This window comes from Ascaphus truei, chromosome 8 (assembly GCF_040206685.1).
Source record: "Ascaphus truei isolate aAscTru1 chromosome 8, aAscTru1.hap1, whole genome shotgun sequence".
Taxonomy (NCBI): Eukaryota; Metazoa; Chordata; class Amphibia; order Anura; family Ascaphidae; genus Ascaphus; species Ascaphus truei.
Window position 1 is genome coordinate 24,543,226 of NC_134490.1, and position 23,985 is coordinate 24,567,210.

A 23,985-nucleotide genomic window follows, 5' to 3' on the forward strand; every position below is an offset into this window, starting at 1 on the left:
GGAAAGCGGCTGCCTGTCTCACCCCAGGGGTACACTTGATAAGGTCTCCAAATTAAACACAGAACTCATTTCATCATCCCCAGAACACAAAAACACCAGCAAGACCCAATTCAGGCGCTTTTCCGTAGCAACCGGCGCTAGATTCAAGTAAATAGTTTACATTTCCTGTGTGGAAAAAAATAATACTGTTTTCTAGGAAAAAGGCAGCAGAAATCTCTGGCAAAAGCACACAGCTGGTTATATGGTTTTGTTCGGACGGTTGTCTTAATTTAAGCCGCATACAAGTATGTATGTATATCTTTATTTATGAAGCGCCATCCATGTACATAACACTTCACAGCAGTAATACACGTGACATACGGTAATATTGTGTAACACCCCCTTCCTAAAGGGTTATTAGCAGTGTTAGTATTTGCTAGGCCCCACCCTGGGTTGCTATGGAGATTCTGACAATAACGCAGGGGATTTTTAAGGAGGAGACTGTTCTAGAAGGTTAGGTTCCAGAAGGACAAGAGGAGAGGCGCCTCGGGGAGAGTAGACACCCATGTTCTTTAAGTAATAGCATAGACCAGGCCTCTCTAATTTGTTATGTTGTAGACAGGGGTAGTAACCATGTTAGTTAGGATCCTTAGAGAAGGCTAAGAGAGTGCAGTATAGTTGCTAAGTGAAAGGGCCTCCGTAACGAGGATTCCCGGATGCCGGCGGATCTGCTCTAACTGCGGATCTACATTGACATGCTTCTCAGGCTGAAGTGGCAGTTACCATAAAGGCCAAGGTACTGGTTACGTATACAGGACCCACTAGTATCCCCAATGGGCCTAGTATTACCAAGATAATGAGATGTCCCAAAACAATGAGGAGGGGTCCGAGTCTTAGCACAGTGAGGAAACAAGAGATGTACCTCCATTCTAGTGTTAAGAGTGGGCACTGATGGAAGAACCGTATGCATGTATGTCTGATATAAAATACAGTACCACGTTGTTAGTATATGAATGAGCGGTCCCTGTGCTTGGGGACACAAATGACAATTGTACTATAAAAGTTCCACGTGCCCATTATTCTACAACATTGCAACCTCATCGCCAGCCGCCTGAATCCAGCCCCTGAGTCATTGTAAAACATGCGGACTAGCCATATACATATCACACCAATGTAACCTCCCTAGCAAGCCAGGCAGGGAGGGTTATAAATATAACACATAATGGGAATAAGTGCTCGAGACAAAAAAGTAACATCAGGAAAAAGGAGTCCCTGCCCCGGAGAGCTTACAATCTAAGTGGTAAGTAGGAAAAACTTAGAGAGACAGTAGGAGGGTGTTCTGGTAAATGCGTCTGCAGGGGGTCACGGTCGATGTATGAGGTGTATAGTATCAGCCATTGAGCTACTTATATGCTTTGTCAATGTTAATGAGTGGTTGGGCTACAGTAGAGTAATACAAAGTATTATCACACAACTTCCCCTCAAATGTGGTGTTCCTTTAGTTTTAATTGAAATTAGCTGTGAATTCTGCAAACTGCCCTGATATCACCCAACGTTCAGGAAATATGTAATAGAATTGGTCTCTGCATCTTGGGAAAATAAAATGGCCTCCACCAGCATCGTTGCGGACGGCCATGTTTTGTACTGAAATTCGAACAAAATGTAGTTTATCTTCACTTCTTGAAAGTTCATCTCCCCACATTCCTGCAGAACCCTATGAAACTATTTTTGGACCCCACTGAATGGGACAAATATCCCCGGGGATAAAACAACATGGCAGACAGACTTAGCGGCAGGTTCAATTTCAGTCTGGTGATGTCACTGTCCTCATTTGAGAGATTAAATGAATGAACTCTGAGAACCACACAAGCGGAGGTTTCTTTGAGAGGAAATAGCAGGCACTGTCCCTCCCTGGTACAGCGGCAAACCCGACCATTATAATAATGTGTTTTTAACTAGAAGTAGATTTTGAGATTATTTGGTTAACAAATTATTTCTGATCGTACTTGTAAGTAACATAATAAACTTTCATTTGATGGTGTTCATCTGTGTGGGATTTAATGATCTCCGGTACCACTTGAGAACTCTCTCCTGTGCACTGCACATGGTGCCATTCTAATGTCTCCCCTTTCTTTCTCAGAGTGCAGCCGCAGCTCCAAGTCCAGTGATGGGCAACATGCCTCCGAACGATGGGATGCCAGGCGGGCCGATGCCACCAGGATTCTTTCAGGTACCTTCTGCCCCATTGGCACCTACGTGATCTGCACTAGTGGTGGTGTTTTGCTGGGATGGATTTGGGCTCCTCTTTATTAAGGCATCATGGGCCATATTTACTAAGTGGTGCTAAATTCATAAGATGCCTTACAGCCCATTCAATGACGGTCTTATGGAATAGCACCACTTAGTACATAAAGCCCTTTACCTTTTAACACCCATTCAGCATGCCTTAAAGCGGTCTTCCCTTTCTCTGGAAGCTTGCAGCTTCATTCATTTAAAATGGGCAAATGGAAGAGCATAAATATTGAATAGGGTCTTCGGTGCAGGAGGTGACTGCTGATATGGGGGGAGAGTGAAGGGTGTAGCACCATTTAGGAATGTTGGCACTATATAACAGTGTGTATATAGCAAGGAGAGGAAGAAGTATCAGGCACTCATCCAGGGGTCTACAACAAGAATAAAGTGTTTATTAGAACAGGATCAACGTTTCGGTCCCAAGGTTGGACCGAAACGTTGATCCTGTTCTAATAAACACTTTTATTCGTGATGTAGACCGCTGGAGGAGTGCCTGATACTTGGTAAACAGGGCCCCGGTGGGAGAATTGGTCAAGTGAGGAATTTCTCATCTGCTGTCAACTCTGTTCATATTTATGGGGCTTTCTGTTTCACTGCATCAGAAGTAAGGTGTCACTGAAGTAAGGTGTCACTGTTGAGTGGCTTGTCAAACAGTGGCCAGTAGACGGGCCGCTCTGGCAGTGAATGGGTTAATGTACAAATGCAGAAGGGTGTATGATGTTACCAGCGGATAAACACTTCTGAGATGACAACCTACTATACCATACTATGTACTGCACCAGCTTGTTAATACTGTACTGATAAGTATGATTAAGTTTCTATGGTTAATGGGACTTCACGCTTACACGTCGGTTGAAGTGCTTTTAGTAAAAGCAGTGGCACTGTGCCTGACTGTAAGAAATATGAAACTCGTTCCACTTATTTTTACCTTTTAGATAGACATTAATGGTCGAGAAAACAGAAAGGGAGAGGGTCGTTTTTAAATTAAAGCATCCTATAAAGAAGAGAAAAGGAAGGGATGAAAGCTCTGTAAATAAAAACATATTGGCATTGTGGGATTCTTAATTAGTGGTATTCTGCATACCTGAGTTCAGGGGTGAGCAACTCGAGTCCTCAAGGGCCACCAACAGGTCAGTGTTTCAGGATATCCCTGCTTCAGCACAAGTGGCTCAATCAGTGGCCTAGTCTAAGATTGAGCCACTGATTGAGCCACCTGTGCTGAAGCAGGGATCCTGAAACCCTGACCTGTTGGTGGCCTTTGAGACCTGGAGTTGCCCACCCCTGCCTTCGTTCCATCACACTACGTGCATTGCTGTTACATGATAATAGGGTGTCTTGCGGGATTCCTGGAAACAACGCTTCATTTTGCCGTCCTCCCTTCCAGGAACCCTGTGCACGAGACACCTTATTATCACATAATAGGTAGGTGCCGTTAACCCTCTAACCATTTACCATGCGACTCGTGGGGAGGCAATGCCATTCCAGCACGTATCATAAGCTGATCCTTACACGGCAGAGGGAGGCGGCAGTTGTAGAAGCCCCGCAGTGCTGGATAAGCCTGTGTGCGAGCGATCAATAAAGGTAAATCTATATCTGATAGGAGCACTCTGCTAATACAGGGGACGGGATAGACAATTATACCGGAGTGCTGTCTGTTAGCTACAGTGAAGCCAGCTAGCCTGGATCACCTCCTGAAAACGCTGTGTCGCCGATTTCTCTTACAGAGAGCGGGGCAAACAGATATAGTGGGTGGTGTGGGGGGGGATCGGCGAAAATATTTTGAACACTAGCTCCTCTGCACTGCTGACTTACTCTGCCTCTTCTGCAGTCTGGGGATACTCGTGAGTTTGGGCTCTTGCTGACATCGATTATTCCACTTCATTTGAAAGAAAAAGGGGATTTGGGAAAAAAAAGATGGTTTCTTTGTTGCGTTAGCGGGCAGATACATCTTGCTGAATTCCCAAATAATGACGATATTTATAACGCCGCAATATATATGCTGCTTGTTTACTTGGCCATGCTGTACTTATTTATATTTTAACGTGATTTTAACTCTGGTTTCCACTCAATAGAAATAAACGGAACTCCTGTTCCTGAAATAATAAGGCCTCGGTCCCGCTGCGCTCGTTGGCGCGGGCGGCCACACGCGAGTTCCCCACCAGCAGGGGAATCCTCCCGAGCCGGTCCCCCCTGGCGGCACAGCTTACTACACGCTGTGGCGCGTCAGCCGCTATGGGACACAAGAAAATGGTGATCCCTAGCGTTGACGCGTCACGTGGTGTGGCTGTGAGCCAATGGGGAGGGGAGGCTTCGGGAGGAGGAGAGGCTTCGGGGAGCGGGGAGGAGTGTGGCGTGAAAGCAGGGTGAGTGCCTGTCTGTGTGTGTGTCTGAGTGCGTGCGTGCCTGTCTGTGTGTGTGTATGTGTCTGAGTGCGTGAGTGCCTGCCTCTGTCTGTGTGTGTGTGTGTATATGAGTGCCTGTGTGTGTGTGTATGAGTGTGTGTGTTGCTTACCATCAGCATCTCCAGCCCGAGTCCGTGGAGGGAGGGGGGGGAGAGTAGCGGGTCCCTCCGCTCAAGCCACGCCCCCCCTCCCTGTCAAACCTCCCACTCCCGCCCACCTCCCGCTCCCGCTCCCTACAGACCGCATATCGCGGTCTGTGTATGTCAGCGCACCGCCTGTCTGCAGTGCGGGCGCGCTGACTCTGGGAGCGGGGCCTTAGCCTAAGCGTGGTTTCCCCCAGCCATTATTTAATGTTCCCCCTCCGGTGGCTGATAGGGACATGATGGGGAGATGGCATTCTGGGATGGATTGGTGTTTTAATGAAGTGGCTCCCTTTTAACTGGCCCGTCTCAAATGCATTTGTTTTGCCTCTGAGACCCCCCGTTTGTTTGGTGTACCTAGACAGATATCCAAGATTAGTACCCCAAACCAACAAAAAAAATCCCATTTAAAAGAATATGGAGTCCACATAGTGGAATATATTATTTGGAATTCTTTCTATCTGTGTGTCAGCCGCCACTTTCTGTGCCTTGCAGTGTCTGCGTTCCTCCCGTCACCCGGAGCCCCCCGCATGTAAGGCTTCTTGGCCCCCCAGGTTGAGTAATAAAGTTTAATGGATTAATCTTTTGAGTGCCAGAGGGGAAAACGAATAGCAAGTTCACTGACGTCATGGGGCCCCTGGAGTGTCGGACCCTATGACGACTTAGCTACATCAAGGGGTTAAAAGTTAATTTTCCCCAAATATGTCCTGTTTTGACCGCTGCACGTGATGCCCTACAAGGCAGAAATTCCATAAAACATTTAGCTTTTTTTTACATTTTTTTTTTTTAAATGTAATTGGAACCAGGAATCCTTGAGAGCTCAACTGCTCCATATTCAGCGTCGGAGACAGTCCCTGCTCGTTTGTTTATTCTTTCATTCAGGGGTGCTAAACTCCAGTCCTCAAGCCCCCCACCCCCCCAACAGGTCAGGTTTTCAGGATATCCCTGCTTCAGCACAGGTGGCGCAATCAGATTGAGCCACCTGTGCTGAATCAGGGACTAATTGAGCTACCTGTGCTGAATCAGGGACTAATTGAGCTACCTGTGATGAATCAGGGACTAATTGAGCCATCTGTGCTGAAGCAGGGATATCCTGAAAACCTGACCGAGAGGGGGGGGGTGCTTAAGGACTGGAGTTGAGCACCCCTGCTTTAATTAATGCTGCCATTTAGTTAATAAGTAGGTGTGTTGCATACCAGGTCTCTGAAAACAAATCAGTAAATGTTTCATTTGAAGGGTGCAATACCACTTTGGGCCAAAATGAACCAATGGCCCAAAGAGGCCATTAATCTAGCGGATTAACACCTTTTTACACACGTCAGAGCTCTTCAAATATATATAAATCATTATTAAAGTTACTTTTGTAAACATGTTGAGTTAAGACATTGGGAGGAGTTTGATTTCCCTTCTGTAAAACCTCACTGTGCTGAACAGGAGTTTGCAGAGGATTGCACATATTAAACTTGATTTAATGCTTTCTATGTACGCTGATTCCACTAATAAATATTTTTTTTTCTATGTCCCTTTAAATAAGGGGTCCCCAACCTTTTTGTTGCTAAGGGCACACTTAAGATGTCATGAGTGAGTGACGTGCACCAACCAATAAACACACATACACACAAAATACACTTATCTAGGGGGGGGCCTGGTCCCCCTCGCGGATGTGGAAGTTGGGCGCGTACCAGCACACAGCAGCTGTCGGCGGCACTGCAGTCGCGGGCACCCACAAAAGGATTGGCAGGAACGTCGGTGACGACTGCTTTAAATTATCAATATGTTGACAAACGGTCTAGTCCCCTATTGCTCACATGCTGTTTGACAGGATCCAAGACAGCTGTATTAAGCTGTGGTTTTTTTTTTCCAGAGCAAGTGAAGCATTTAAACACTGGCCATGTAGTCTAAATCAAGCAGTGCTAAGCCCTCTTGTATCCCAAAGGGTACATATCGGCAAGCTGGAGACCTCTCAAAACAGGATTATCTGAGCATGCTTGTTTGAGCTCCGCAAGTAAAGGGGCAGGAGGCTTTTAGATTGGAAAGTAATCGCTGCAACCCCTTTGCTGCCTGACCGCAACACGTTGCCGGTCCCCCTGGCAGCATAGGGGTTAAGGAGGATGCCAAGATGCACTAAAGGGGTGAAGGTGCCTGACCCAGCTTAAAGCCGCAATCCAAACACCTGAGTTTTGTGGCTAATTTATTTTTTATTTTTAGCACATTGAACCCCATTAATTTCAGCCCTGGGGACCCCCTGCTTCCGGAGATACAGACCCTCCGTATGCGTTTCCAGTAGCTGCTCTGCTCGGCTAGCAGGGATGATGTAATGACGTGATGTCATCCGGTTCGGCTTCCTATTGGCTCACGTGACGCGGGAGCTTTAAACTTTGGCGAGATATCGGCACCCCATTTGGAGGTCTGTATCTCAGGAAGCAGGGGGTCCCCAGAACTGAAATTAACGGGGTTCAGCTCAGGTGACCCCCAGCTGCAATCCTATGTTTAAAAAAAAATAAGAAACTGCTTGGATTGCCCCTTTTAAAGAAAACAAATTGGTTGCAACCCGTTAACTCCACACTAGTTTTTCATCAGATGCCTGTGTCCCCATTATAATATATTCTTATTAATAACTGCAATGTAGAAATAAAGTGTCATCTAACATTAAACGGTCATAAAATATCGTAAAAGATATATAGATGTGGGAAGTGAAACACTTACAAATGATGGGTCTGTCATTATTGTGAGTTGGCCGGACACTACAGGAAGCAGCACATATATTAATCTGTTAGAAGTTGTGCACAGTGCAAAAAAATTTTGGGGGCTTATATCTTCCAATTCTATATGGTTACATGATTAACGCCCAGTTACCAATGCCTTATTCACCAGGACCGCAGGCTCTGCGCTGAACGGTGCACTGCTTTTCTCTATACAGAATAGGCACCGCAGGGTGTCGTGTTTTTCTATTGATTAACTGCATCTGAAATGATTGCGAAAAAGTTTTAATTGGTAAGCAAAAGTGTTTTGGTGTTCTGCCATTTCTGCACCGTAACCGCTTTGCAATGAAATGCATCACAATAGGGTAAGACAGAGGTGCTCAACTCCAGCCCTCAAGCCCCCCCCCCCCCCAACAGGTCAGGTTTTCAGGATATCCCAGCTTCAGCACAGCTGGCTCAATCAGGGGGGGGTGAGTGGAGGAGTGGAGTTGAGAACCCCTGGTGTAGAGTTATGTACAAAAGGTGCAGTCCCACCTAGGCCCAAAAAGAATGCATGAAAGGCGCTGAATGATGTAATTGTAAAGGGTCAAATATGCTATATATTCGGCACACACTGGAGTGTGTGACTTTGTACGCTGCCAGCGTAAGGCCTGGTATATAGTGGGCACGCGTGGCTACTGCACTGGCGATCCGCAGCCGGTGGCTTCTGGAGGAGGAGACGCGACCAAGAGCAGCTGTGATTCCAGTTTGGGGGCGTGCCCTGTGAAGTTGGGGGCGTGCCCTGTGAAGTTGGGGGCGTGCCCCGTGACATCACTGGCTGACCCGTGTACGTGACCCGGCCGTAGCGCGATAAAATCAAAAGATTTTGTCTTGCGAAAAAAACATCCGCGCCGTTACGCTCGTGTGCGCTCTAGCCTTTTGTGCGCGTTGTCGGGCCGACTATGGACGCGGCCTTAGAAATATATTATTACACCCTGTATGCACTTTAACCTTGGCACAGAGCAGTAGGACGAGGATACAGGCCTGTAGGTTCCCTTGTTAAAGGGACAATCCCTCCTATCTGTGTGAGTGTTGCATATTTTTTTTTACTCATTTGACATCTGTGAGTATTTCTAAATCATTATTTAGAGTCAGTTTGTAAACATAGTGAGCTGGGAGTTGGGAGGGTATCGTTTCCTCTGGCTGACCCTTTTATCTGATGTCACCGTGTGTCCGGGATGGGCGCTAGTGCCAGAAATGTCTGTGTCCTCCTGTCCCCTCCCAGCATAGTGTTGTTGCAGTGCTATACTGTATATTTTTCCCAGGTGGGCAGTGATTAACAGCCGCCGAGCTGTGAAACGTTTAGCCCCCACATTATTAGCGGCAGCCCCAAATGAGGACCACCAGGGATCATTAAAAAAAGCAGTATAAAGCAATCAAGATGGGAGCCCAGGCATTGGGCCTCGTTGCCTTGTATGTGCTGCTCAGACTATAATTCCACCTCTGCTGTGTTAGAGACATTTTTGCAGGCACAGGTCCCTGCCCCGTGGAGCTTACAATCTATGTTTTTGGTGCCTGAGGCACAGGGAGATAAAGTGACTTGCCCAAGGTCACAAGGAGCCGACACCTGAAATTGAACCAGGCACCCCTGCTTCGAGCCGACACCAGGAACTAGCAGCGCTATGCAAGAACATGCTATTATTATTATTGACAAACGCTCCCCGATTTAGAAGCCCAGAAAAAATACATTTTTGAATAATTTTCATAGATGCAAAAGTTTGCGATTTGCTTGTAGCATGACTAAAGCATGTAGCTAAACTTGTAGCATGGTTAGATTATTCCTAGGAAGGCAAAAAGATGGTGGCATTGTTTACAAAAGGCTGTTTTTTGGCCAGATGCATGGGATTGCGCATTGAACATTAGCTATCATTTACACTTTAATGGAGTCTTATTTGAAATTTCCCTTTATGGTCCATGGCCACCACATATTACTGCTTTTGGTGAGTGAAGTTTGGCATCTCTGCAATAACCAGTGTTGCCTCTCTTCCCAATTGTCCAGCATTCATACACAACACCCCTCCACCTATAGTCTATCTACCCTGCACCCTGACAGTGGTAGCCAAATGTTTATCTAACTCTCTCCTCAACCTTTCTACTGACTGCTGACTACTTCAAAGACAAGGTACATACACTCTGTGCCTTTCTCTAAACCAGGGGTGGCCAACTCCAGTGCTCAAGGGCCACCAACAGGTCAGGGTTTAACGATATATTTGCTTTAACCCAGGTGGTTCAATCAGTTGCTTAGTCAAGGATTGAGCCACCTGTGCTGAAGCAGGGATATCCCCAATACCTGGTGTGTTGGTGGTCCTTGAGAACTGGAGTTGGCAACCTCTGCTCTACACCTATTCTCCTGAATCCCCTTCATCTACTCTAGATCCCTTTATTATTATTATATTTTATATATATATGGCGCCAGTATATTCTGCAGTGTAGTACAATATGGGGGTAGGGACCAGAACAAAATCATAAGATACATGCAATTTAAAACTTAATCAAACATTTAATAAGATCCCTGCTTCAAGAGGCTTATATCTCAGTTACTTTTCTCCTCTCCATCTACTGCCTGCCAGCGTGTTTCCATTCTTCTTAGTCTCATCCGAACTCACACTCGCTCTCTCTCTCCTTTTTAATTCTTTCCTATCCACTGGTATCTTTCCTCCCCCTTTAAGCATGTTTTTTGGAGGCTGATATTCAAGACCACCTTTGACCCCACTACCCCAATAACCCATCTACCATCACCCTGTCTCTCTCCTGCTTTATGCCTGTAAACTTCTGGAATGGCTGGTATCTTCCCACACGCTTTTTCCTCTGCTCTCCTAGACCCCCTCCAAACAGAGTTTCACACTGCTCACTCAACTGAAACAACACTCGGCAAGTAGCAAACGACCTCCACATTGCTAAATCCCAAGGACATTACTCCCTTCTCATTCTAGCAAACCCGTCTACAGCCTTTGATACTGCTGACCACCAACTTCTTCTTCACCCTCTCCACTCCCTTGATGTATCTATTGCTAACTTCTCTTTATTCGTTAATCTATCTGGTGGTGTACCTCAAGGCTTAGTTCTGGGAGCTCTCCTCTTTTCTTTTCTTGACCTTATTAATTAATTTGTCTTCATGTATTACCCTTATGCAGATGACGGACAACTGTATACAGTATATCATACTTACATAGTAGATGAGGTTGAAAAAAGTTAAAAAAAAAATTATTTATGATTTCACCCTGGATCAAAAGCCATCTTTACTTATTTTGTATATTCTTGTATACCTTTCCTTTCTTGATGACTACCTTAGAGATGTTAGTATATAAATATAGTGTACGTGATAAATATAGGGTGACCTTAGTTCAGGGACACCCCACACCACTAGTTGGATAGGTGTTTCAATACATAACCTTCTCAAAAATAAATAAAGAAAATAGCTGAATGTGGAGCTGAAGGTGCTGCATTGCTCCTGCTACAGACCTCTCCCTTATTTGGTATAGAGGGTCGTCTATGGTATGATGCTGCAAACAGCTGCACCTTACTAAACCCACTTAATTTATTTTATTAGTAGTCTTCACATCATTTACATTTATTGGTGCACTATTGAGCTGTGTCTCTGGTCTCTGATGGTTAATTCCATCAGTGCTGAATTTGACCTATAATTCCCTGACATCTGACAAATATTATATTGAGTTCGAGTGTTTATTTACTTAATAGGGGTTACTGGTATCTCGTCTTATATTTTTGAAGTGAAACTTCCTTAGTGGCACCTCATTCGAACTGGGGCAAAAATGGATTGTGGAGACAGAAATGAAACGGATGTGACGTCAGTGCTGGCAGTTGAGGCCGGGCTGTGTTCTGGCTCAGCCCGACCCCAACACTGACATCACACCCGCTCAAAAAATCGGATATCGCCGCCGGCGCCGCTCCTAGCGGCCGCTGCTCCCCCCACATGGCCAATGACATATGCGCCACCGGCGCCGCTCCTAACGGCCGCTGCTCCCCCCACATGGCCGATATCGCCGCCGGCGCCGCTCCTAACGGCCGCCATTCCCCCCGCACATCCGCTGCCATGCCGCGCATGTGCAGTAGTCATGGGGACGCAGAGGAAAGACACGCAGGCGCAGAAGCGGTTGGCAGCGGCGCCGTTCCCCGCCCGCTGCCGTGGCTGTTGACATCTGTGCTGCCGTTCCCCGTCTGCTGCCCGTGCCCCATCTGCTGCCCGTGCCCCGTCTGCTGCCCGGGACAGCAGAGACTGCCCGACCGGGACAGCCCCTCCCCCTTTCCTAACCCGAATGGGACCTCCCAGTTACAGTCACACATGGATCTCCTCGCCCTCCTCCCCGCCCTGATCCCCGGCATTGCGGGGCAACACAACCTGTGCCCATCCCTCCTCCTACCACACTGAGGGAGCTATAGACAGCGCGCAGTCCTGACTGCTCTGCCGCCGTGATCGGAGGTGCAGGGGGTGATCGGCGGTGCAGGGGGTGATCGGCGGTGCAGGGGGTGATCGGCGGTGCAGGGGGTGATCGGAGGTGCAGGGGGTGATCGGAGGTGCAAGGGGTGATCGGAGGTGTAGGAGGTGAGGTGAAGGGGGGTGATGTGAGGAGGTGAAGGGGGGTGATGTGAGGTGAGGAGGTGCCGGGGGGTAATGTGAGGTGCAGGGGGGTGATGTGAGGTGCAGGGGGGTGATGTGAGGTGCAGGGGGGTGATGTGAGGTGCAGGGGGGTGATGTGAGGTGCAGGGGGGTGATGTGAGGTGCAGGGGGGTGATGTGAGGTGCAGGGGGGTGATGTGAGGTGCAGGGGGGTGATGTGAGGTGCAGGGGGGTGATGTGAGGTGCAGGGGGTGATGTGAGGTGCAGGGGGGTGATGTGAGGTGCAGGGGGGTGATGTCAGGTGCAGGGGGGTGATGTGAGGTGCAGGGGGGTGATGTGAGGTGAGGAGGTGTAGGGGGGTAATGTGAGGAGGTGTATTGGGGTAATGTGAGGTGCCGGGGGGTGATGTGAGGTGAGGAGGTGTAGGGGGGTAATGTGAGGTGCAGGGGGGTGGGTGACGTGAGGTGCAGGGGGGTGGGTGACGTGAGGTGCAGGGGGGTGACGTGAGGTGCAGGGGGTGATCGGAGGTGCAGGGTAGTTGTAGGGGGTGAGGGGAGGTGAAGGGGGTGAGGGGAGGTGAAGGGGGTGATGTGAGGAGGTGAAGGGGGGTGATGTGAGGTGCCGGGGGGTGATGTGAGGTGAGGAGGTGTAGGGGGGTAATGTGAGGAGGTGTAGAGGGGTAATGTGAGGTGCCGGGGGGTGATGTGAGGTGAGGAGGTGTAGGGGGGTAAAGTGAGGTGCAGGGGGGTGGGTGACATGAGGTGCAGGGGGGTGACGTGAGGTGCAGAGGGGTGACGTGAGGTGCAGGGGGGTGATGTGCAGGTGATGTGAAGTGCAGGGGGATATGTGAGGTGCAGGGGCATATGCGAGGTGCAGGGGGGTGCGCATACATCACACATGCACGCACACAGAGTCACACATAGTCACATATGCACACACACAGAGTCACATGCAGACACACGCACACACGCACACACGCACACACGCACACACGCACACAGTCACAGAGTCACACGCACGAGGAATTCACACCTAGTGCAAATAGCTAATACAGGGGATGTGTGCCGAGCACGCACCTTCAAAGTCCAAATTTATTTGCGTTTTGTCAATGAAATTGTATTTTGATTTTTAATTAAAACATCACAAACACAATTTCTGTGACAAAAGTCAAAGAAGTTTCACTTACTATGCGCGTGCACAGCACACACAGCTTTTTTTTTAATTACTGTTACACTTATAATCGGTAATGTTTTAAGTAAAATTATTAAAAGTGATATTCTAATCTCAGTGGTGTGCATTTAAGTGAATTTTCTTGAGCACACTCTCTTGTGAGTTCATCATTTTACTGATTCACTTTTGATTCACAGTTTGCACCCACTCATTACAATTATCGATTACTTCTTTGTTAATTAGTATGGTTTATAGTTGATCACTCCCTATCACCACTTCCCTTTTTCCAGCTTTCGAGATACACTGATCTCTTCTTCCGGTGGTGTTACAATGGATAAAGCAAGAAAGGTTCAACTTTAAAACAGTGCATCTTGGAATGTTATCTGCGACTGAAACCTATCCCTCTCCCCTGTGCTATATGCGATTTATGACTTGAGGTGTTAAGTGGTCCCTGAATGTTGGTGATGTAAGAGTGTATGTGTGTATGTATGTATGTATGTATGTAAATATACATTTATAAAGCCAACAGGAACACTACTAGCTACCATGGATGTAGAATCACTTTACTCAAACATCCCCCACAAAGATGGGATTTCAGCCTGCCGATACTTTCTGGGACCGCAGGAGCCACTCACACATAGTGACTAAGTGCATTGAATTTATTCTGACCGATAACTACTTCACATTTGGAAATTACACATACCTCCAGACAGCCGGGACCGCTATGGGCACTTGGATGGCGTCACAGTATGCCAATCTGTTCTGCGCAAAACTGGAAAGTGACTTTCTTTCCACCTGTCGCTTGAAACACCTTACATACCTTCAGTACATTGATGACATCCTCCTGATTTGGACCTCTGGTGAACAGGACCTCCTACAGTTCCACGAGAACTTCAATACGTTCCACCCAACCACCAACCTCAAACTCACCCATTCCCTGGATGAAGTAAATTGCCTAGACACCACCATTACTATAAAGAACAACCAAATACAGATTTCTGTATACCGCAAATCTACTGACAGAGCCAGCTATTTGAGGGACAACAGCTTCCACCCGACACACACTAAGCATGAAACCATCTACAGTCAAGCCATACGATACAACCGGATATGCTCTGATACAGCAGACAGAGGCCAGCAGATTACAGCCTTGAGATCGGATTTCATAAACCGTGGATATAACCACAGAATTGCAGACCAGCAAATCCACAAAGCCACTAGAATACCAATAAGTGATCTCCTTGAATACAGATAGAAAGAGACAAGCGACATGGTACCTTTGGTGGTCACATATAACCCACACCTAGAAGCCCTACGCAAGATCGCCAGGGAACTACAACCCATTCTCCAGGAAGATACAAGACTGCAACAGGTCTTCCCTGAAACACCCTTATTATTATACAAACAACCTCATTACCTCAAGAAAATTATGGTGAGGAGTAAAGTATTCAACTGAATGTGGGACAAGACCATGCCAGGATGCAAGATGCAAAACCTGCGCCATGCTCTACACAGCGGGCACAATACAAATACCACACAGGAATCTGGAGTACAAAATCAGAGGAAGGTTCACCTGTTCTTCCAGCAATGTTGTGTACCTCATCATGAAATGCCCAGGGGGCTGCTGCTACATAGGTGAGACAGGACAAGGGCTAAAGAAGAGAATGAATCTGCATCGCCACAGCATCACACTTGTAATAAGAGACAGTCCTGTCGGCGACCATTTCTCTGACTCTGGCCATAAGATGAACGATCTGAAGGTGGCCATACTCAAAGGTAATCTTAGAACACCGGTTGCATGAATACAAATGTATGCAACTGTTCGGGACACTTAGCGGTGGCCTAAACCGAGACCACAGTTTCATGACTCACTACTGACACGAGAACTGTCTTCCCATGAGTGCTAAAGGCTATGTCTATACATACTGCACTATATGAATGCACACTCAACTGTCTCTTACACATACAAATACACAATGTAATTCCATTCCTATATACAATAGAGACCACATAATATCCACCTACACTTATAGTACTGCAACAAACACCCTCTTACATTTCCACACCAACCCACACCATTGGTATACACTCCCACTCCACACACACCTTTTGTAAAGCGCTGTATACACTGTGGGCGCTGGTATACATTTATATTTACACTATCACACACACACACATTCTTACATCATTAACATTCAGGGACCATTTAACACCTGAAGTCATAAATTGCATACTGCACAGGGGGAAGGATAGGCTTCAGTCACAAATACATTCCAAGATTTTTAAGTTAAACCTTTTTTGCTATATCCTTTGTAACATCGCCGGAAGAAGAGATCAGTGTATCTCGAAAGCTCGCACAAATAAAAGCATTTCGTTAGCCACAGAACAGTATAGTCTATTCGTTTTTTATTTTATGTGTGTGTGTGTGTGTGTGTGTGTGTGTGTGTGTATATATGTATATATATATATATATATGTGTGTGTGTGTATATATATATATATATATATATATATATATATATATATATATATATATATATATATATGTGTGTGTATGTATACACACACACACACACACAGCCATGCAAATGTAGTTTTTAACCCAGGTAAAAATAAGCTTCATAAGATAATTTTTTTGAATCCTTTTCTCTTTTCCATATATATATATATTTCCCCCTCCACGAGCATCTGGGCCTCTTATTCCGTTTTATTTATTTATTTCTAGCTCAGCAGCGCAGCTGGCCATAAATCTCCGCGATATGGGGGGGGAGGGGGAGGCGCGAGTATTCCCTTGGTTTTCTTGGTACAGGAACGATTTCTCTTTAATTGTTAACAGCTTCTGAAGCAGCCAGGAGAACGCGCGCGTTGAAACGGGGTTTCATTCATCTGTTGGTGTTCAGACTCTAGACCAGGGATGGCCAACTCCGGTCCTCAAGGGCCACGAACAGGTCAGGTTTGCAGGATATCCCTGCTTCATCTCAGACTGAGCCACTGATTGAGTCACCTGTGCTGAAGCAGGGATATCCTGAACCCCTGACCTGTTAGTGGCCTTTAAGGACTGGAGTTGGCCATCCCTGATTTAGAGGCAGCGCTGTAACCCTTTTTTAGCCGGACGGGCCATATAGTATGTTATCTTGTTATCATTTGTACAGTGGACGAAGTGTCTTAAAAATAAAGTAGTTTGTTCCGTCTGAATTGGAAACCCCACATGTATTTACTATTGAGGGAAAGGCAGCTTGAGCCTATTTTACAAAGGTTTGTACAATATTTATGCCTAAAAAGGGAGAAAGGCTTATTGAAATAAATCAATTTTTCTTTAAAGCAGCAAATAAATCAGTTCTGTAGTATTAGATAAGTGACTGTTTTTTTTAACATTTTTTTTAATTCAACTCTTAATGCCATTTTTTTAATGCGTTTTAATATACTGAGCATCCTTTCATTTCTATAGCAGGTTTTTTGCACACTTCCCCAGCAGTGCAAGATCTTTGCAAAACGTTCCTATTTGGGATCATTTGTTGCAAATGTTCCCAGCAGCTTGAGCTGTAAACTGTAACAGTAGATAATGTTACCTTAGTAATATAAGGATATACTGTAGCAAAGAAGTTTCACTTCAAAAGAAGAGAAAAATTGGAAAGTAGTATTGCTGCTTTAAATAGAAAGTGGAACTGTTGGTCTGTCAACAACAAAAGTAGGGATACTCTGGGATTTTAACATAAAAAGTAGGGGTACTTGGGTCCCCCCAGTACCATCATACGTCCTCCACAGCTTATATCTTATTTTTATTTCATGGTCAGTCCCTACTAGAATCCAAGTGATCTCATGGCAGTGCTGTATCCTATAGATTAAATAATAATAGCATGTTCTTGTATAGCGCTGCTAGTTTTACGAAGCGCTTTACAGAGACATTTTGCAGGCACAGGTCCCTGCCCCGTGGAGCTTACAATCTATGTTTTTGGTGCCTGAGCCACAGGAAGATAAAGCGACTTGCCCAAGGTCACAAGGAGCCGACACCGGGAATTGAACCATGTTCCCCTGCTTCAAACTCAATGCCAGTCGGTGTCTTTACTTACTGATCTGCTCCTTCTCTCTAAATGAAACTGATTGACATCATTTTTTTAAAATAAATCAGACAATTTTCAAAGTATTTTTATATAATTGTGTAAAACTTTTCTAGTAACCAAATGCTTTGGAGAGTTTTTACCATCTTTATCTAATTTCTTTGGTGATAAGAATATAAACGGTGTGTGCAGGGAGATAGTTCATCCAGAGTCTTTACCTTTTTGTTGTTTTTGGTTGGCTATTACTGGCAACATAATTAGTTCAATTAGATAATGGGAGATATCATTAATTACCAGGTAACATTCTAATTAAACAGACCTGACACAATAATAGAAACTGGCACATTTTTACACACAAAGCAAAAAAAGGTACATTTTATTTAGGGTAATTAAATCTTTCTGAAGATAATGAATCAAACACACAAAACCCCAGCAAGCCCTTTTTGGGAAGATAATGAATACACTGATAACGTCTGGTTTTTTTTGTTTGTTTGTTTGTTTTCCTTCTACATGATAATTCCCCTATATTCCCCTATATTATAGCCCGGTTCAGAAAATATTCAGCTTAACAGTGACCAGCATTGTAGTTAAGGTGATTAGCTTATTATGTAATATATCATTTAAATATGACATTTATTAACCCTCTGGAATTATATCATTTAGAAAATATGGCAAAATATAAAATGATTGGGTATTGAGAAAAATATTACAATATTTGTCCGGGCACCCTAGATAATCTCCCATAGAACCGCAGGGGTCAAGGTAGGTGAAAAACATGATTGATATATATATATATATATATATATATATATATATATATATATATATATATATATATATATATATATATATAATATATCCAAATGTTTATTTTTTTTTGTAGCACAGAAGTTACCAGTGATCAGAAGTAGCAGTCATATCAGCAAGAGCAAAGGTCATTTCTCCTTCCGGGTTTTGCTTATTGCTGCATTTTCCGGTCAAAAGCCTTTTATTGGTCCACCGCAGAATATGTGAGTCAGCATGGAAGTGATCCGTTCCAAGAAGCCCCCTGGGAAACCTTCTATCCTTATATGTCCATTGTTGGTCAAAATGCTGTTTACTTTATTCCCCCCCCTTCTGGTATATGGAAACTGCAATACTGAGAGTTGGCTACGTACACTGGGTTTGCAACCAAGTAAAAGCCATATATATATATATATATATATATATATATATATATATATATATATATATATATATACAGTGTTCGACAAACCTATACATTTACTCGCCCCGGGCGAGTGGATTTAACCCCCGGGCGAGTAAATATTGGCCCAAGCAGCACACGTTTGGTACTAGGTGGCTAGTAGATTTTTTTGTGTGGCGAGTAGATTTTTTGGTAATTTGTCAGCCACTGTATATATCTATATATCTATATCCACATCCACCGTAATGGTAAAAGGCAGGGTTGCAGACCTGCCTAAGACATGTGAATGTGCTCACAAGTGATATTTTCATTAGATAGATAGATAGATAGATAGATAGATAGATAGATAGATGGATAGATATCCCTCAAATACAGACATATACATTGTCGAATGGCACAGGAGACTGTTTCTAGTAAATGCATTCAGAATCCAGTCTCGGTTACTGTAGAACTGAGGCACTGTATCTGCCTCCCAAGTTAAGCCGCGGTACCCCTGCTAACCAGTCTTGGCTTCAAAGCAGATCAGACACTGGCAGTTCTTTCTTGTAAAAGCCGTCACGCTGAAATGGGCAGCCGTTAGCTTCCCGTAGGGTTAGAGGGACAGCGAGAGCAGCGGGGAAAGGCCACTTTCACATGAAAGTCTTCACTTGATTGACTGAACACGAGGCTCGGCGAAATACCTGCCATTGTGATAGTACACACGGGGAAACTCAGGGACATATACTGGGGATTTGGGGGGAGCGAGACCTGATTATAACCATTAATTGGGTACTTGAGTATTGGGGCCGCTTGCATTTGTGTTTTAACCCCTTCACGGCCCTGCTCTGTTATTAGTAACGTAACGGTAGTGAAAATGCCATTAAAAAAAAAACCTGCCATAAATTTACATATTTAGGAAGATGTTTTTGGAGTTTTACTAAAAAAAAAACAAGCCTAATTAAGAAAAAAATGTAATCTAAAAGTTTTCACGCAAGATAATAACTATGTATTTATGTCAAGAAAGGACTAAATATGAATAAAATCATACCAAGTAATGGAGTTTATGGTTTCCCTCTGTGTGACGCCATGTTGGTATTCTGCTTCTCTGCTGTCCAGCTGTCATCTCCTGTGATGTCCTGTATAACTCTGTTTATGAGAGGGACCATTTGGTAACAGCAGGTGTCTAAAAGGGTGTGAATTGAATAAAAACCTTTCATTTAAGACCAAATTTCTTTAGCAGTGATGCATCTCCCCAGGTTAAGAAGGATCTCTGCTTCTAGATCAGCGGTAAGCAACATATGATATACTCCTCAAAAGGGCTGCACTATATATATATAAATATATATATATATATATATATATATATATAGACACAGCTCAACCCCGTTATAGCGCGATCCGTTACAATGCGAATCCACTTATAACGCCATGCAAGAGTGGCTCCCAAGCACAGAGTTATAAGGGGGTTGAGATATATATATATATATATATATATATATATATATATATATATATATATATATATATGCAAATATAACTGTATGCTCATCTGCATGTCTTAGGCAGGTCTGCAACGCCGCCTTTCCCCATTATCACCCAGCATACAGCACTTCCACTGCAGCAAGGGATTCTGGGAAATGACATGCAAATGAGCACACAGTGTCACTTTTTGCCTCAAGTGACACTGTGTGCTCATTTGCATGTCATTTCCCAGAATCCCTTGCTGCAGTGGAAGTGGTGTATGCTGGGTGATAATGGGGAAAGGCGGGGTTGCAGACCTGCCTAAGACATGCAGATGAGCATACAGTTATATTTGCATATTTGCTTTCCTGTGGAGGGTTTTTGTCACTTTTTTTACTCACCATAACTTAACTCAGTATATATATATATATATATATATATATATATATATATATATATATATATATATATATGTATATATATATGTGTATGTGTATGTGTATATGTATATGTATATATATATATATATATATATATATATATATATACATGTAGAGGTATCAGTACCGTGTTAGCCGAGCTTCAATAATCAACAAATAAATATATATATATAATCAAAAAATAAATAGATGATACCGTTCTGTGGCTAACGAAATGCTTTTATTTGTGCGAGCTTTCGAGATACACTGATCTCTTCTTCCGGCGATGTTAAAATGAATGGATACATAGTATACACACACACTTTTAGTTATGCTACTAACTCTCACATTTCCACACCCACCCACACCATTTATATCCGCTCCCACACCACACACACCTTTTGTAAAGCACTGTATATACTGTGGGCTCTCCATTCATGTTAATTCACACTGATGTTCCTTCATCACTTGTTTTCAGGAACCTTTTGACACCTCCAGCCATAAAACATATCCACACCGGGGGAAGGACCAGCACAGATAACATTCCAATAGACACTGTTTATAGTATAGGTTTTGCTTGCTTCATTCATTGTAACATCGCCGGAAGAAGAGATCAGTGTATCTCGAAAGCTCGCACAAATAAAAGCATTTCGTTAGCCACAGAACGGTATCATCTATTTATTTTTTGATTATTGAAGCTCAGCTAACACGGTACTGATACCACTACATGTATATATGTATATATATATATACATGTATATATATATACATGTATATATATATATCTATATATATATATATATCAGAAGGGACATTGCAGCCGTGGGTAGAAGCTTCTCTCCTCCAGTCATCTTCTTAACACTGGTGAATACTGTCCCACTCCTTTACGTACACGGAGATTAGCTCTGTCATTAGTGAGATCAGGGAGTGGGAAGACTATACGATCCAAACCAGTAACATCTCCACTCCCTCTGCACTGGGGAGAGAGGGCGAGTTGTGTGGTGAGTGGTTATGGGCCGGAAGTGAAGCCCTCAATGACCACATGTTGCCTACCAATGTTCTAGATCAGGGGGTGGCCAACTCCAGTCAAGGTGCCACCAACAGGTTAGGTTTGAGCCACCAGTGCTTTAAGCAGGCATATCCTTAATACCTGGCCTGTTGTTGGCACGTGTCGACTGGAGTTGGCCACCGCTGTAAAATATAGATGATGCTTAGCATTGCGTTGTTGGGTCATACCTAAACTTGGTGTTAATCACGTTAGAAAGAATTTAAGTTGACTGGGAAATAACACGTCAATTAAAGACCTATTTCTGAATAGGGGTAACACGAAGGCGTACTTAACGTCACGTGACTAGAAGATAACGGCACGTTCATTTAATATAACGTTGCGTTAAGGTTATACTAATGAGATGTAGAATGGGGATTGGTTTGAAGGAGCGGCTCAGTGAGTAAAGACACTGACTGGCACTGAGATTGAAGCTGGGGAACCTGGTTCAATTCCCGGTGTCGGCTCCTTGTGACCTTGGGCAAGTCACTTTATCTCCCTGTGCCTCAAGCACCAAAAACATAGACTGTAAGCTCCACGGGGCAGGGACCTGTGCCTGCAAAATGTCTCTGTAAAGCGCTACGTAAAACAAGCTGCGCTATACAAGAACATATTATTATTATTATTTGAATACAATTAGCTTTGATGATAGGTGTTAACCTCAGGGAACATACTGTAATGTCCGTTCCTGTGTTGGGTAACGTCCCGTTATGAGCCCTGATTTAAGCGAGTTTTGTGGATCTGGGTTGTAATGTTAATATCTTGCCCCCTGAGGTTTTTCTGTTTTCCTGATTGGCAACGTGTATGTAAAAAATGACACCTAAAAGTTTTTTTTTTTTTTAAATCCTCTTTTAAATTAGTTTATGAACTCTGTGAGCTGGACTTGTGTGGGATATCATCCTGCGCTTTACATGAGTTTGCACAGGCAAAACACCCTCCTCCCCTTATTATCGTTATTGATTTCAACTGTTCTGAGGAGGCCGAGTAAACACCTGATTGACAAGCACCGTGTTTTTATGCACACTGGGATTGCACCATAAAACCACCAATGCCTCCTCACTTATTTTGGACATATCTGCCACGTTCCCACTACCAGAAGCTAGCCAGTTCTGCAAATATTGAGCATTTTCGGGTGGAAAAAATGGCAGCCAACAGCAATGGCAGCAAGACACAATCATTCCGGATCATCTACCGCTGAATATTCAGATGGTAATCTGTGCCTCTGTAACTTGTTCTACATCTTGCAGGCACTCTTGGCTCTAAATCACCAGGAATTGAGAGGATTAAGTGTGGTGGTTTAGAAAACATCGCCTATTAAATCCCTGTGGTGGCCCCCAACTGGTTACAGTTGTGTCCGCGTAGGAATATGGAAAAGTCTGTATTTACACTGTCCGATGGCCTCGCAGAGCTGCTGAGCTGTGGCTACACTCTGAGCCACAAAGCTCTCCCATTCACCCGCGCACCTCCAGGAAAGCCCCATTGCAGAATTAACACAGGGCTGTGTATAAAGTAGAGGACACTGCAGGATGCAGCACGGGGAGGGGACCCTGGAGAGATTACTGTAAATCAGTATTACAAAAGTGAAGGCAAAGCAGTCGGGCATGTAACATCTTGTCATTTTCTTAGTTCAACATATATTTGGCACAGTGGTTGTAGTGGTACTGTAAAAAGACCTGCATGTATTATGTTTATTAAACATTTATTAATGGCGGCTTTAAACTGCATTTTAGAAGGATTTAAGCAATGATTGTGCTGTAAAAATGAGAGATGCTCTAAAATAAACCTCATATTCATTAAAAGAAGAGGAATGGTAAGTTTATAAATAAAACTGCGGTACTATTACTGTGAAGGAAAAAAACATAGTGGTACAAGGGATGTGAAAAGTAGTGGTACTTTTTATCTCCTGGCGCCATTACACATAGTTTTGTTAAGCGTTATTAGATTTCTATTGGAATGAGATATGAGATTACAATGCTGCACAGGGCTGCATTATCCGGCATACTTGGACAGTTCACAGTCGCTGCAATGTGTGAGAGAGGCTGCAAACATTCATTATTTCCCATTACTATTCTCTGCGATTGTAAGTGCTCGGGATTTAACGGTGGGAGTGTGATATGCCGTGTGATAAACGTTGACAATATATTAAACGTACCTTAGCCCTTTCGCTACCATAGGTGCCTTCAACGCATTGCAGGTACCATTGGCAGCCATGGGGTTAAATATGCACTGTTTAAAACAACAAAGAGCAGAGTTTCCATTCGTTCATGGCATTCATCTGTTATTCTATTATATATATATATATATTTATATATATATATATATATTTATATATATATATATATATATATATATATATTTATATTTATATTGATATATATATATATATATATATATATATAAATATATATATATATATATATATATATATATATATATATATATATATATATACTAGCTGATATACCCGGCGTTGCCCGGGCGTGGAAGGGCAGGGAGCATGGAGTGGAAGGGCGGGGGGGGAGGGGCGTCGAAGGGC

At 44.0% G+C, this 23,985-nt stretch overlaps 1 protein-coding gene across 3 annotated transcripts in view; it reads left to right on the top strand.

The window, feature by feature from the left end:
* The window catches only part of SSBP4 (single stranded DNA binding protein 4), a 309,472-nt gene that overhangs the window by 225,067 nt on the left and 60,420 nt on the right, over positions 1-23,985 (top strand). For all 3 annotated transcript variants that reach the window (XM_075610834.1, XM_075610835.1, XM_075610836.1), the window contains one exon: positions 2,120-2,209. In XM_075610834.1, coding sequence (XP_075466949.1) covers positions 2,120-2,209 — 90 coding nt within the window. The remainder of the gene's footprint in view (positions 1-2,119; positions 2,210-23,985) is intronic.